We start from the raw sequence: 14,789 nt of genomic DNA on the forward strand, positions 1-14,789 counted from the left end.
CAGAAGAGAAAGTAAGAGCCAGGGCAGACTTGAAAATTGCCCAAACTTTGACTGTGCTCTCCATACCCACATACAGATCCACTGACAGAGGATGGAAACCTTATGGGCTCAGGGTGGGAGAGCACAAACTCAGCTCAATAATATGTGACCATTAACCTACAGAGACACAGGGTTGACTCCTTAAGAATCCAGGCTTAAAAATAGGAAAGAAAAAAAGAAAAATTGAGCAGAGGCACAAGAGAAAGATACTAAGATAACTCACACGTAAAGGTTAGTCTTTTCAACAAGCAGTGCTAGAACAATTGGATATCTGTGTGCAAAATAATATGAGCTAGACCCTTACCTCATGCATACATACAAAAATAATTCAAAATGGATCACAGACTGAGATGTAAGTAAAACCATAAAAATTTAGAATAACACATGGGAGAAAATCTTTGTGATCTTCAGTTGGAAAAGAATTCTTAGATAAGAATCCAAAGCATGATCCATAAGAGAAAAATTTGATAAATTAGACTTCAAATTTTAAAACATCTGTTTTTCAAAAGATATGGTGAAGAGAATAAACAGATAAAGCGTAGGTTAAAAGGAAATATTTGCAAAGCATGTATCAGATAAAGATCTTGGATTAAGAATATATAAAGAACTCTCAAAACAACAGATAACTTGATTAAGAAGTTGTGGTCCAGGGGCGCCTGGGTGGCACAGCGGTTAAGCGCCTGCCTTCGGCTCAGGGCGTGATCCCGGCGTTATGGGATCGAGCCCCACGTCAGGCTCCTCTGCTATGAGCCTGCTTCTTCCTCTCCCACTCCCCCTGCTTGTGTTCCCTCTCTCGCTGGCTGTCTCTGTCTCTGTCGAATAAATAATAAAATCTTTAAAAAAAAAAAAAAAGATGTTGTGGTCCGTATATACAATGGAATATTATTCAGCTATCAGAAAGAACAATTTCTCAATATTTGCTGCAACATGGACAGCACTGGAGGAGATAATGCTAAGTGAAATAAGTCAATCAGAGAAAGACAATTATCATATGGTTTCTCTCATCTATGGAACATAAGAACTAGGAAGATCGGTAGGAGAAGAAAGGGATAAAGAAAGAGGGGTGATCAGAAGGGGGAATGAAGCATGAGAGACTATGGACTCTGAGAAACAAACTGAGGGCTTCAGAGGGGAAGGGGATGGGGGAATGGGATTGGCTGGTGATGGGTAGTAAGGAGGGCACGTATTGCATTGTGCACTGGGTGTTATATGCAACTAATGAATCATCGAACTTTGCATAGGAATCCGGGGATGTACTGTATGGTGACTAACATAATATAATAAAAAAAATATTTAAAAACTCATTGTAAGAAAACAAATAACCTGATATTTTTAAGTGAACAATATATTTAAATTGACACTTTATTAAAGAAGATAAATGAATGGCAAATTAGCCCATGACAAGATAATCAACATAATTAGTCATTAGGGCAATATAATTTAAAACCACAATGAGATACCACTACATACCCACTAAAATGGTTACATTAAAAAATATAGATAATTCCAAGTGTTAGCAAGAACATGGAGAAACTATAACCCCCTCTCTTATATTGCTAGTAGGAGATGGCACTACTAACTTGGAACACAGTTTGACGCTTTTCTTTTTTTAAATTTGAATGTGAACTTAACCCAATGATTCCACTCCTAGAAATCTACCCAAAAGAAAGTGGATCACATGTCCACTCAAAGGTATGCACATGAATACTTATAACATCATTATTCATAATAGCCCCAATCTGGAAACAAGCCAAATGTCCATCAACTAGAGAATAAACAATGTGGTATATATCTTTTCAAAAGAATACTATTCAGCACTAAAAATGAACTACTGATACATGGTACAACATGGCTAAACCTCAAAAATATAACATTAAGTGAAAGATGCTGGATGCAAAAGATTTCATTTACATGAAATGTTCAGAAATGGCAAATTTATAGTGTCAGAGAAGATCAGTTGTTGCTAGGGTTGGGAGTGGAAATGAGCATTAACAAAGGAACTTTTTGGGATGATGGAAATGTTCTAAAACTGGATTGTGGTGATAGTGTAAAACTCTATAAATTTACTAAAAATCATAGAACTGTAACTTTATAATGGGTGAATTGTATGGTATATTAATTATACCTCAATAAGGTGTTAAGATAACAAGAACAAAAAAAGATCTTTCCCATGATATATTTATCTTAAGTCGGACTGCAGCATTGATGCATGTTCAAAGGGATTTTGTTTGGTGAGGTTAGAAGGGGGCAGTAGTGAATAACAAAATAAGATGCCATTTTGGATGATATAATTAGTAGCAATAGTAGTTATGGACATGGCGATTAATAGTTCCAGCACAATTCAAAATCTTGCTTTCTGCCTACTTTCCCTAAGATGTGGATGTTGGCATGTTTAGCCTTCCCACATATAATTATCCTCCCTCCAAATTGGAATAAGGATTAACTAATTATAGTGGTGCCTTCAGACATGAGCCATACCAAACACCCTGGTAATGAAGAATTGTCCTGTCTGCAAAAGTATGCCAGAAAGCCTTAAAGTCTCTGGCATCTGCTTTGAGGTCCAACCCATAGAGTTTCCAGCAAAACTAGTTTGGCCAGCACAGGTATGCCCTTCACGTCCATTAACTTTACTTTCTTAAGATGCTGCTTTGGATAAGGTAATTCCTTTCCCAAAAAATCTAGTTGGGCCCTCAGTTGGTCCAATGCAGAGAGTGTTAGTGTTCCATCAAAACGTCAGGACGTAGTGTTAGAAGTCATGGGTTTAAACCTTGTCTCTGACATGAACTAGCTGTATAGCTTTAGGTAAGTAACTTATCTTTTTAGCCTTAGATTATTTATCCCCCCAAACTGGGATAATTTTGCCCACTCCATAAAACTATTGTGAGAAATAAGCAAGATAATATGTATAAAGTACTTGACCTCACATCTGTGACTTCCCCAATTTCTTAATATGACAATTAAGGCTTTCTAGAATTTGGCCCCAATATTCCTATTTATTCCAATCTTCTACTAGGAAGATTCCAATCTTCTAGTAGGAATATTTTAATCAAACCATACTTCTAACTGTCACCACGCAATGACTCTGGCTGTATCCTGCTGTCTGGGCTGCCTTCTCCCCAACTCTGTATTTAGTATTCCTACCCATTTTTAAGACTTAGCTTAAAGCCTATCTTCTGCCTGATGGTTAGTCTGACCATTCACTCTCTAAACAACTCATGAGATCCTTAATTATATACTTTAAAAATATTATTTCTGTTTGAATATGTCTTATTTCCTCAGGTATAGAATACATTTCTGGAAGTACACCAAGATTTGTTTTATATCTCCCAGTACTCCTCACAAAGTCTGAAGTAGGACACGGGTCTCAACTTGTTTTTCTTTTTTCTTTTTCCTGAAGAGTTCCTCAAAGAATAATTTGAAAACAATATTCAAGTCCGACTTTTTCATTTTATAGATGAAAAACTTGTCCCCAGAAAGAGTAACATTCAAGAACATATGAGTAATTTGGTATTAGATTTGAAAACAAAATTCAGGCTTCCTGTGGCAGAGATGTCAGGCTGTCCTTCAATATCAGTTCTCCTACATATGCATATGACTACCAATTTTTAGCTGGGAACATGGTCATCCAGAATGAAGACTTCATGTCTCATTCTTACTTTAGAGAAGGATGGATATGTGTTCTATGAAATGGGATAGAAGGGAAAGTGCTATGTAACTGCATCTTCTCCTTTCTCCCCGTATCTTCTTCATCCTGCTGCCTAAAACACAGATATGATGGTAGAATTTCATCCTGGATCCACACTGGATTCATTCTTCCATTCATTCAATAATCCATTTAATAGCCATTCAGTATGCACCTATATTCTGCCTGGCATAAATCTAAGAAGGGGCTCAGGTGGACACAGGAATGAAATATACAAATCCTGCCCTTAAAATTAAAAGTCACAAGTATTGAATGAACTCACTATCTTAACTCATATCACATTTCATATGTCTGGCAAACACTCATCTCAGAATTCTCTGACAGTCTTATCTCAGACAATCTCACTGTTTCCAGTTATAAATTGTTGATTAATCTGTATGTGCTTAATATGTTCTATTTGCCTCTCTACATTCACTCCCTGCCTTTCTTCATTTTCTTTGACCAGTGTGGCTTATCTGTATAGAGTACATCAATGGGGTCTCTTGTCCTCCAACTTCTGGTTGGGTTGGTCAATAAGGACCCCTAGCAGGAAATCAGAGGGAAGTAAGAGAATGAATTCTATGTATTTATTTTTCTTAGCTCCCTCCCTGTGGGGTTATCTCAGGCTATTTTTTTTTCCTTAACTGAAGGTCACTGTTCCACTCAATGTGGTCCACTATATGACTCTCTACTATTGGATTCTGGTAACCATTCCTTCCCTTCACACCCTTTGAACTGATACTAGCCCCAGGGAAATGCACTATACCCTGTGGTTTCCCTACACACTGCCCACACCTTGTAAACAGCCCATTTATTAAGCCCTCCTCAAATTATCCTAATGTGAGGCTGCCATCTGTTTCCTGCTAACATGCTGACTGATACACCATGTGTTCCGAAATATATAGGCACCAGATACCCATGCACCCACCAGAAGCACTGTTAGGTAGACAGTTAGAGTAAAGGGAAGACATTTAGCAAAATCTTAGTGCATAGAGAATCTCAGACTATAAGAATATCATTATGACCGCTACTAGATTTGAGATCAGATTTGACTCTCAGGTATCTGAGCCGTAGGCAAGTCCTCTTTATTTCTCTCCTTTTTTTGGGGGGGGGTATCCTGGACTAGACTCTATGTCTTTTAAACAGCCTAGTCTTGAAAAGTTTTATTTAGAAGTGGGACTCCCTTCTAGGTTGAACTCACAGTCACTGGGCAGAATCCATCTTTCCACCATGTATCAGAACTTCGAGTATAGTATTTTCTGCCAATTCCCCCACTTAGATCCTCACTTAGGATCTTTAAAGTATTCAATATGCCTATTTTAGGGGCACAACCCACAATTCTTAAAGAATGAAACATAAAAACCATTTATCACTTGCTTATTCATTACAGTAACTGGTATCACTGACTACAGAGAACAATGGTAGGCAGAACAATGCACCCCTTTCCCAAAATGTCTAAGTCCTAATCCCAGAAAACTGTGAATATGTCACTTTACATGCCAAAAGGGACTAAGTGATTAAGTTTAAGATCTTTAGATGGAGGTATTATCCTGGATTATCTGGATGAGCCCAACATAATCACAAGGGTCCTTATAAGTAGAAGAGAGAGGCAGGAGATTCAGTGTCAGAATGATGCAGCATGAGAAAGACTCAACCAGCCATTGTTGGCTTTGAAGATGGAAGGGAACTATAAGCTAAGAAATGTAAACAGCCTCTAGAAGCTGGAAAGAACAGTGAAATAAATTCTCTCCTGGAACCTCCAAAAGGAATTCAGACCTGCTGATACCTTGATTTTAGCCCACCGGGACCAATTTCAAACTTCTCCTGAACTGTAAGATAGTAAACTCATGTTATTGTAAGCCACCAAGTTCATGGCAATTTGTTATGCCAGCAATAGGAAACTAATACAGAACGTAAGACTGAAATCTCTAGACCCAGAGAACAAAACCTGGGAAGGGAGAAGGGCTTGGAACTGATGGATGGCAGAGACAGACCACATCATGGGCAGCACAACCAAACGGCACGCCACTTGCTAACCTGCACTACAGGCAAGTTGAATTCATTAAAAGACAAATGTATTTTTTTTTTATCTCAGAGGCTCACACTCAAAATGCTTTCATGCCTTTAACATGGCTGTAACACCTGGTAGGAGCCTCCTTCTTTTCTCACCAGAGTTTTTGTATTTTGTTAGAGAGCATTACCAGCTTCAGTTCAGAAGGACAAGCATCTGTCTCCTATCTTATTCTGTGACTTCCTGTTGGCCACAGAGGCAAAGAATGGCACAATAAAAATAATTATTTTTATATACAAAGCATCAGTGTCCGTCGTTTGCATTCTATAAAAACCCATTGCTAAGCTCCTCCCCCAAGGCTGCCTGTTTGAGTAGGCCTTACCACGCTCTGACCCAGCTGCTCTCGAAAGAAGTAATCCATGTTTCTCTTTTGCAGGCTGTCAAGGTAATGCTGAAAGCGTGTGTACGTATACGGGTAGCAGTAAGCAAATTGGTAAATATCTTCTTCTCGGTCAAAACAAAATGCAAAGGACATCACATAATTCTTCCTATGGTCCGGGCACCGGTAGTAGTAAACATTTTTAGGTGGCAGCCTTTGCCTAAAAGATACAAACAAAAAAATGTGGGCATATCAGACAATCATTCAAGCTTCAAAAGGTAATAAACATGAAGAGAAAAACTGTAACATCAAGAACTCCATGTGATGCCTGCGATCAACCACCATACCATCTATGGCCAAAAGAGACCAGGATTTGGCAGCACTTTGTTCAAATTCCAGCCCTACCCTTTATCAGCTGTTTGGACAATGCAAAGTTAAAGATTTTAGTCATTGTTTACTCTTATTTTTAGCACTTATTATATGCCTAGGCATTGTACTAGATTCTTAATGTATAATGGTAAATAGGATAGGCAACGTGATTTTCCTCATGGAGTCTATAGCGTGGTGGGAAGTCAATGAAATGTTAAAAATAAATATACAATATAGTTACAGACTCTTAAAGTGCCTTGAGGGCAACTAAAGACCGTGATGTCATACGGAAATAAATAGGGGAGGCCTACTTTTCCTAGGGAAGTCAGGTTTTTGCATTATAAGGCTAATTCAGACCTTTTTAAAATAAGCTAATATGCATTGTAAATATTTAAGGGGGAAGAAAGAATATTCAACATTTCTTTAAATTATTATCATTGTTTTTCTACAGAGCATTCCACGATACTAATTTTCCACAGAAGCACTTTGGGAAATACTGTGTAGGCAATTTTGTTAAGTTATCACGCTCGTTCTCCAATAAGGAACTCTGAAACATATACTTGAGAAACGGCAAAATGTTCCAGTCATAATTCCTATAACTTCTTTACATTCATCCACACCATAGGCTCACTGTACCTTCTTCAGGCTGTATGACATCCAAATTATTTACACTGTTTTCCTGCAGTGAATGCCTCTCACTTCTGTGCCTTCAAAGTCCTGTTAATCCTACAAAACCCATCTCAGACTGTGCCTTCTCTATGATTATCCACTGACAATTCCAGGCCTATTCAGCTCCCACATTTTGCAGTAACACTTGCTTCTTTATGATGGCTTTGTAAGTCTTATCTACTAGGATCATTTTGGAAGTTCCTTAGAGGCAGGTATATTTGTGAGTGTTACTGGCACAGTGGGTGAAGGATGCAAGGCTCACCTATAGAGGCTTGGCATTCAACTGAGAAGCTATGAGACACAGGAGCATATAGAGGACAGTGTGAGGAGGAGGGTGTAAGTGATGGGGTTGAGAAAAAAAAGATTGGTGGTGGCTCCAGGTACAGCAGCTTGAAGAAAACTGTTAAGAACTCCCAGAGCATTAAAACATGCAGTATGTTGCAGAATCTTGCTTCTACCTTGGTGTCCTTCTGAGGCTGCCTAAGTATCCAGGATGGGAAGTAAGTCTCTGAGCTTCCTGTGGAAGAGCAGAGGTTGCAAGACACTAATTCTGTACATACAGCAGCTTGTATTGTTTGCCTGTAGCCCTGGATCTTGTGAATTTCACCCAAACATTAAGTGAAAAGCAGAGACGGTAAGAAGACAAAAATAAAGGAAGGAAAAAAGGAAAAGAAGGATTGAGGGAAGAATGAGGAAAAAGAGATAGGAAGGAATGAACAGAACACGCACGGTATGTGGGCAGATCAGTATGGGTTGTTTCTGGGGCTCCTTCAGTACCTGATTTAATTCTCATAACCATTTGGTCAAGGTAGGTATTATCCCACTTTGCAGATATGGTTGTGGAGGCTCATAAAAGTTAAGGAGCTCACCCATGATCTCAAGCAAGTAAATGATAGAGCTGAGACTCAAATTTATTTCTGTGTGATTCTGAGTCTAGTACCTAGAACATTCCTCCATAATCCCTCTTGATAAATTATGAACTTCTGGCATTCCAGATATGAGCATGTGCAAAAGCCAGGAGGCAAGAGAGAACAAGTAAAATGTTAGAACTGAAAGGAATTCATCATGGCTGAAACACAAAGAGTGAGAAGGGACATCATGAGAAATGTGTTTGAAGAGGAAGGCAGAAGCCAGACTAGAAAGGGACTCTATAAACCATGTTAAAGAATTTAAAAATTATCCTGAAGTCACAGAGTACTTTTCAAGGGAGTGAAAGAAATTAAGTATCATGACTGTGCCAGTCCATGGAATTGATATTCGTCAGAAGGACAGAAGGATAGTTTCAGCACAGGTGTAGAAAACAAGACAGATTTGACTGTATTAGAAAAAAGTGGCTGAAGTGATGGGACATAAAGTCTAATATGGTTGAGAACCTGAAAGTCGGCTGAGGAGGGCAGGGTGGTATAGAGAAGAGCATAAGCAACAAAGGAACAGGGCTTTGCACATGAATGTCAGTGGTAGTATCAAAGGCTGTCTATGGATGTGCTTGGGTCCACCAACAGAATTTGCCTCCTACTCCCAAAGCCACACAAATAAATATGTAGGTAACAACAGTCTTCTTGTAAGGCGAATATAACTTTAAGACAGGCACCTCCTAGACACTCTTCCTTTCTAACCAGATTGCTACCCTAGACCTTCTTATTTTGAAATGTTGGGGCTACCAGTGATGAGACAGAGAAATAATGGCCTGGAAGGTGCATGGGGATTGAAGAGAAAAGTCATCTCCTCCTGATATTTCTGTATGTGGAGTAAGAGAATGAGCAGCTCTTGAGAGGGTAATGGGGGGAATAATGGCCTCCAATCAGGTCTTACTTCATTGTTTTATGTAGCAAATATTTGTTAAGTATCATGCACCAAGCATTGTTTGATTAAGAGAAGAGGTAAAGGAAGCTGTGGACTAAAAGACTGAGAACCCAAGTGAGATTATTAACCATAAAGTTGAGTTTCAGAGGAAAAGGTGGAAAGTTCTGGATAGAGAAGGGAACAGTGGGAAACCAAGATCAGACCAGTGCAGAGACGAGGCTATAGAAAGAACAGGAAATGGTCTACATATGTGATGTGCTAGAACATGGAGGAATGTGAGGCTGATGGAATAACCTAGTCTCAGGGTTCCAGATTTGCATTCAAAAAGAATGCCAGTTGAAAGTGGCCTGGAGGTCTCTCGCCAGTCATCTGTGATACTGGCTTCAGGCTCTGGCTCACAGATCTGAGCACAAGGTGAGCATGTCTTCATATGCTAGTGATTCCTACAGTGATAGGCCCCTTGGGTTATGATGCTGATGTTCTCAACTCTTCATTTACTAGTATATCTGATCAGGGTCCATGCTTTAAATTTAATCACTCAGTTTTCTCCTATTCTAGCCAAGTTTAGCAACTTGACTCTGAGAGCCTGCCATCTCCACCAAATTTGATTATGTGCTATCAAGAGAATTCATCTAATGCCTGCAGCTGTCCCAGCTCCTCTCCTGAGTGGGTCGGATGCCTAACCTGATTTGCAGACAGAGTGAAGGTAATAGGCCCTGGGGTAATCATTCAAGGAAGCTGAGATGCTGCTCAGGGCTTAGATTTTCTAGACTCTCCTAAGAATACAAATAAAAATCTATTTGAGAAGAGCTCAGTAGACCAAATTCATGAGGACTTTCAAGTACACAAAGAAGAGAGGAAAATAAAGCAGGGACGAAGTAGGAAAAATGTCTCATTTGTAATGCACTTCTGTTTTTTCTCTTATTTTACTTATTACATTTTTACTATGTCTCAAATATCATGTTAAATGTTTTATATGCTTTATCATTTAATCTTCACAATAACCCCATGAGCCAGGGGCTATTAACATCCCCTTTACACAGACAAGAAAAGTGAAGCTCAGAGAGGTAAAAAAAGTTCCCTGAATTGGCAGGGTTAGTAATACACAGAGCTTGTATTAGACTCTGAAGTCTGTGCTCATAATCCCTATGGTACCATGCCACCCTCCTTTTCCCCCTTGCCATCCAGCTTATAACCTTATCTCTGCTTCCAGAAAAATCTGCTCTCACAGTCCTCTCTTGCTAAAGACTCTTCAAACAACTCCCTATCTTTACATTCTGGTTTAGCCCATAAGGCTTCCTGAGATCTCCCTGTGATCTAGTATCATCAGTCATTTCTTCCTCCTTGAACCCTTTCTTTCATTCATACTGAGCTACTCACAACTCCCTAACACAGTTTTATGACGTTCCTCCCATACCTCTATGGGATCTCTTTGTATTTGATATTTTTTCCACTTGGACTACCTTTCTTGCCATTTTACCTACTTGGTGAACTGCTACTCATAGATGTGGCATAAGGTAGATTGTCAAGGCTAAAATAATTTTTAAATGAACTAGTCAATTACTAGACAAAAGAATGTATAAATAAATGTTTATCCTTTAACATACTTCTTCTCTGAATTCTTCTCTGACCATTCAGTTTTCATTAATTTTTCTCTACTTTGACATATAATATTAAAATAAGTTTTGGGGCGCCTGGGTGGCTCAGTCATTAAGTGTCTGCCTTCGGCTCAGGGTGTGATCCCGGCATTCTGGGATCGAGCCCCACAACAGGCTCCTCCACTGGAAGCCTGCTTCTTCCTCTCCCACTCCCCCTGCTTGTGTTCCCTCTCTCCCTAGCTGTCTCTATCTCTGTCAAATAAATAAAAAATCTTAAAAAAAAAGAATAATAAAATAAAATAAGTTTTATAACTTGGTATGTTCCTTAACAATGAACACCAAAAGCAAATGGAGATTTCTTCGAAGAAAGGGTAGGCTTTTTGAAGACAGGAAGAGTGTCACCTTTTCCCTCTCTTTCTCACTAGAAATGGGACAGAGAAGTTAACAATACTTGCTTATTTTAAAAAGTTATGATAAAAGGAAAAGAAAACTCACCTCTGAAGATAAATGGTAGACATCATAGGGAGGTAGATTTTAGCTCAGTATAGAGACTCTTTAGCACTCAACTGAAGGGAAAGTAGAAAGGCCCATGTTGCAGGGGAGTAAAAGCAAGCATGGGAAGCTTTATGGAATCCCATAAAATAAGTTCTTACACTTGATGTGAGGTTAGACAAGGCAGCCTTCTGATTCCATTTAATACAGTTAGTCTGAGATATCACTGAAAACAATACAACAATGATGATAATAGTTACTACAACTAAAATTCCTAGTATATGTACCTATCATTGACCATGTGTATAATTTAAGTACATTATGATATATTAAGTCCTTTAATCCTAAAAACCATCCTCTGAAGTTATTCCTATTATCCCAATAATAGGATGAAAATGAAGATGGGGTCAAGAATGCCTGTTCTTAAGAAGAAATTTGTCCATGACTCCTCAGAAGACTTCATAAGGAAAACAGTCCAACATTTGATCCTGCCAGAGATATAGAGATTCAAGATTTGGAGTGTGTGCTCTCAGGACTTAGAAACTAAAGGCTGATCCAGTTCTTGGAAGAAACCATCATCCTGGGTCCATCCTGATGACTGAAGAGGGCATCCACATGTGTGAAGGGACCCTGTAACTCACATCCTCAGATCCAGTCATGGATGCACATGTGAGTGAGCAAAGCACACACACACACACACACACATTCACACACGTATGTACATACTGAACAAATTCACAATCATACTTTATATACCTCTCTATTATAGCCTCTTTTGCATTATATCAATTTGAATATATACCTTTCTCCACCATTAGATTGAGCCCTCCCTACCGCCCCTGCCCACCGCCCACCCCCTCCCCCACTGAGGGCAGGGACAATATATTGTTCATCTCTGGTTCTTCAGGACCTATAGAGAGCTTTGCATAGACGTTCTTGAAAATGCTTATGTATTGGGTAAATTGATATATTTGTGAGTGAACTTTAAGAGATTAACAAATTGGAATAAATAATCTCAGCCATACCAATATAAGTATATTGTGCTCTCTCCATGTGAAACTGAGTCATGCCCTGAATACATTAGGTTCTCAAAAACCTTCATGACTTTTAACATGCTTTTCCTTCTGTCTGCAATTGCCATTCCCATATTTTTCTACATAGTACATCCCTTTGTAGAGAAGTGAGACCCAGCTCAAATGACATTTCCTCTTTGAAAGGTTTGTCAGCAACTCCATGAACTAATTGCTCTAAATGCTAATTGCAGATAATGCTGTATTTCTGATTCATCTCAAAATCCATAGCACTTAGCATTGTGCTTGGCCCTGAAGAGGAGCTCAAAGCATATTTGTTGAATGAATGACTGAGTGAATTTATGACGTAATGAATGAATGAATGAATGATTCCTTCCCATTTACTATCCTCTCTGCCTTCTCTCCAAACTATCAGTCAAATTCCCAGTGCATCATTTTGGAGGTTAGTAGAACACAGAGGAAGAGAAGAAGCCTAGGACCTAATGGAATACACAGGGCTCTCTAAAACAAGAGCAATTTCTGCCGCCCTCCTCAAGAATCCTGAAAGACAGGAGCCCTAACTTCCTCTTTAATCCAGCAGAAAAATATGGATACGGATAGATGAGTTCCAATCCCACATTCTTTCTAGAAACTAGACACACTTTTTTCTTCATATTAGCAGAAAGGAAAATAACAAAGAATCAATTTTTTTTTCAGATTGCAAATTCTAAAGGAGGTATGCAAAACAAAGTCATTCAAATACTCCCAAAGGGAGTATTATACATATATACATATATTAAGCACCTCCTGTTTACTAATAATGTGCTATCTATTTGATGAACACAATTATTCAACTGATAAACACATATTCTCCCTACCACACCAAGGCTGTGGTTACTGAAATTCAGCCAACAATTGCAATTGCAGAAACAGTCTTTGTTTTTCTTCTTCATTGACCCAGGGGTGGAAAGCAACCTGGCATCCAGTTTTCCAGGCATATTTGAAATTAAGGTAAGACTTAATCCCGCTTCCTTTCATAAGGGCAGCTCAATCTCTGGTTTTTCATCCATGCTAACATGTGGCCTTTAGTTTACTTTTAGCTGGAATAACCTAGACCAACACCTGGCTTGAGCCTATTGGCCCCCTCCTTTTCTTCTCCAGTTTCTGACACAGCCAGGCAGCTGGCATGGATGCCCACATTATAGATCTGCCCTCCCTAGGCAAACAGGACCCACTCCTAATTCCAATCCTATCTTTCCCCAAATGTTTATAATGGTACTCCTGTCACCAGCATATCTATTCTTATCTTTCTCCACACTTTGTCATAGCTAATCTCTTGGTGAGTCACAGGGAGGGGGACAGAGAGAGTGAGGGAGTGCTCAGATACAGGCAACACATTTTAACACCCGGTGTCTAATCAGATTACCATTTTATCAGAGGCTGATGGGCACTAGTGGTGGGAGGAGAGAGACAGAGCTACACATTGCCAGCTGAATTTTTGATAACAAAAAGACACTGCTCAATTCTTGAATTAACCTTTTTGTCCTACACACTCTATTGTTTGTTTTTCATAGTTTATTTTATATGTAGGGTATTTATTTATTTATTTATTTGTCTATGCCTTCTGGAGAAGGACACCCACACACTGTGGCAGCAGCTGCTTCTATTAATTCCAAGCCATTAAAAAAATTAAAATTAAACCCAATTACTTTGGCTGGTTCAGAACCAGGGAATAGCTGAGACTGATTATTCCCCCTGGTCATGGACAGCAGCAATATTCCTACCTACGCATGGCTGCTGGCAGAATGCTAATGCAGCCAGAAACTCCAGGGACAGGCTCTCCATGCAAGGAGAGGCTCTAAGGCATGTACTGTATCTTCTCCATTCCAGATTCCTGAGAGGAAGCAAGAAGACGACACTGGACAAGATACCAGGATTGCTATAGTTCTTGGGAAGGACCCTTACTCTTTTTGTGCCTTGGTGTCAAATGTGGATATTAAAATAAGTCATGGTGACTCTTAGGTGTAAAGGACTCTGCATTCAAAACTATCATTTGCTGGGATATAGGATGGTGTATGAGGCAGTATCAGAATGCTGGGTGCTTTGGGATGGGGTAGTAGGTTACAGCTGCAATGGTTCATGCTGGCACTGAAGTTCTGTATCGAAGTTACTTTGTTGCTGCATCACGGGCAGAAATACAATAAGGGTTCCTGGTGTGAGGTCACTAGTTTAGCATCTCCTTGTAACCCCCTTGCATAGGGCCTAGTGTATAGAAGGCACTCAATAAGTATTTTGAGTGAATGAATAAATAAGTCAGGCAGAGCTGAGTTTTGATTAAACAGACAGAGCAGTATTCATTTGCAGCTGCGGACGCCTTTTAGAAATGTAGTCATGGTACAACAGAAAGAATGCAGTCTTGGGCTCTATTGTACTTCCATTACTTATCAGTCAGGTAGCCTTGCTTCTGGGTTTCCACATCTATAGGATGAAAATAATATCTAGCTCATGGAGATGAAATTTGTACCTGATATCTAACGAGTGCTCAGGAATGGTAACTGATTATCACTATGCTCTGTACGACGGATAGTTGGCATTGCACTATCTCTTGGTTCAGAATAATGAATTCCAAGTTCACACTAAGTGTTTTTAGGGTATGAAATGGGCAGAAAAGGTAGGGTAAGGGACAAAGGAATAAGTGGCAAGGGATAGAGAACCATTTAAACATATGGATAAGAAA

At 39.3% G+C, this 14,789-nt stretch overlaps 1 protein-coding gene and 1 long non-coding RNA gene across 2 annotated transcripts in view; one reads left to right on the top strand and one right to left on the bottom strand.

Moving 5' to 3' along the window:
* The window catches only part of AGBL4 (ATP/GTP binding protein like 4), a 1,364,734-nt gene that overhangs the window by 488,322 nt on the left and 861,623 nt on the right, over nt 1-14,789 (bottom strand). Inside the window, exon 5 of the mRNA XM_034652232.1 lies at nt 6,115-6,331. Within this exon, the coding sequence (XP_034508123.1) occupies nt 6,115-6,331 (217 nt within the window). The remainder of the gene's footprint in view (nt 1-6,114; nt 6,332-14,789) is intronic.
* Nucleotides 11,479-13,982, top strand: LOC109490913. The gene is made up of 3 exons (XR_002144267.2): nt 11,479-11,711; nt 13,014-13,063; nt 13,943-13,982. It is a non-coding gene; the product is annotated as an uncharacterized LOC109490913 (long non-coding RNA).

The sequence above is a fragment of the Ailuropoda melanoleuca genome, chromosome 2, assembly GCF_002007445.2.
Source record: "Ailuropoda melanoleuca isolate Jingjing chromosome 2, ASM200744v2, whole genome shotgun sequence".
Classification (NCBI taxonomy): domain Eukaryota; kingdom Metazoa; phylum Chordata; class Mammalia; order Carnivora; family Ursidae; genus Ailuropoda; species Ailuropoda melanoleuca.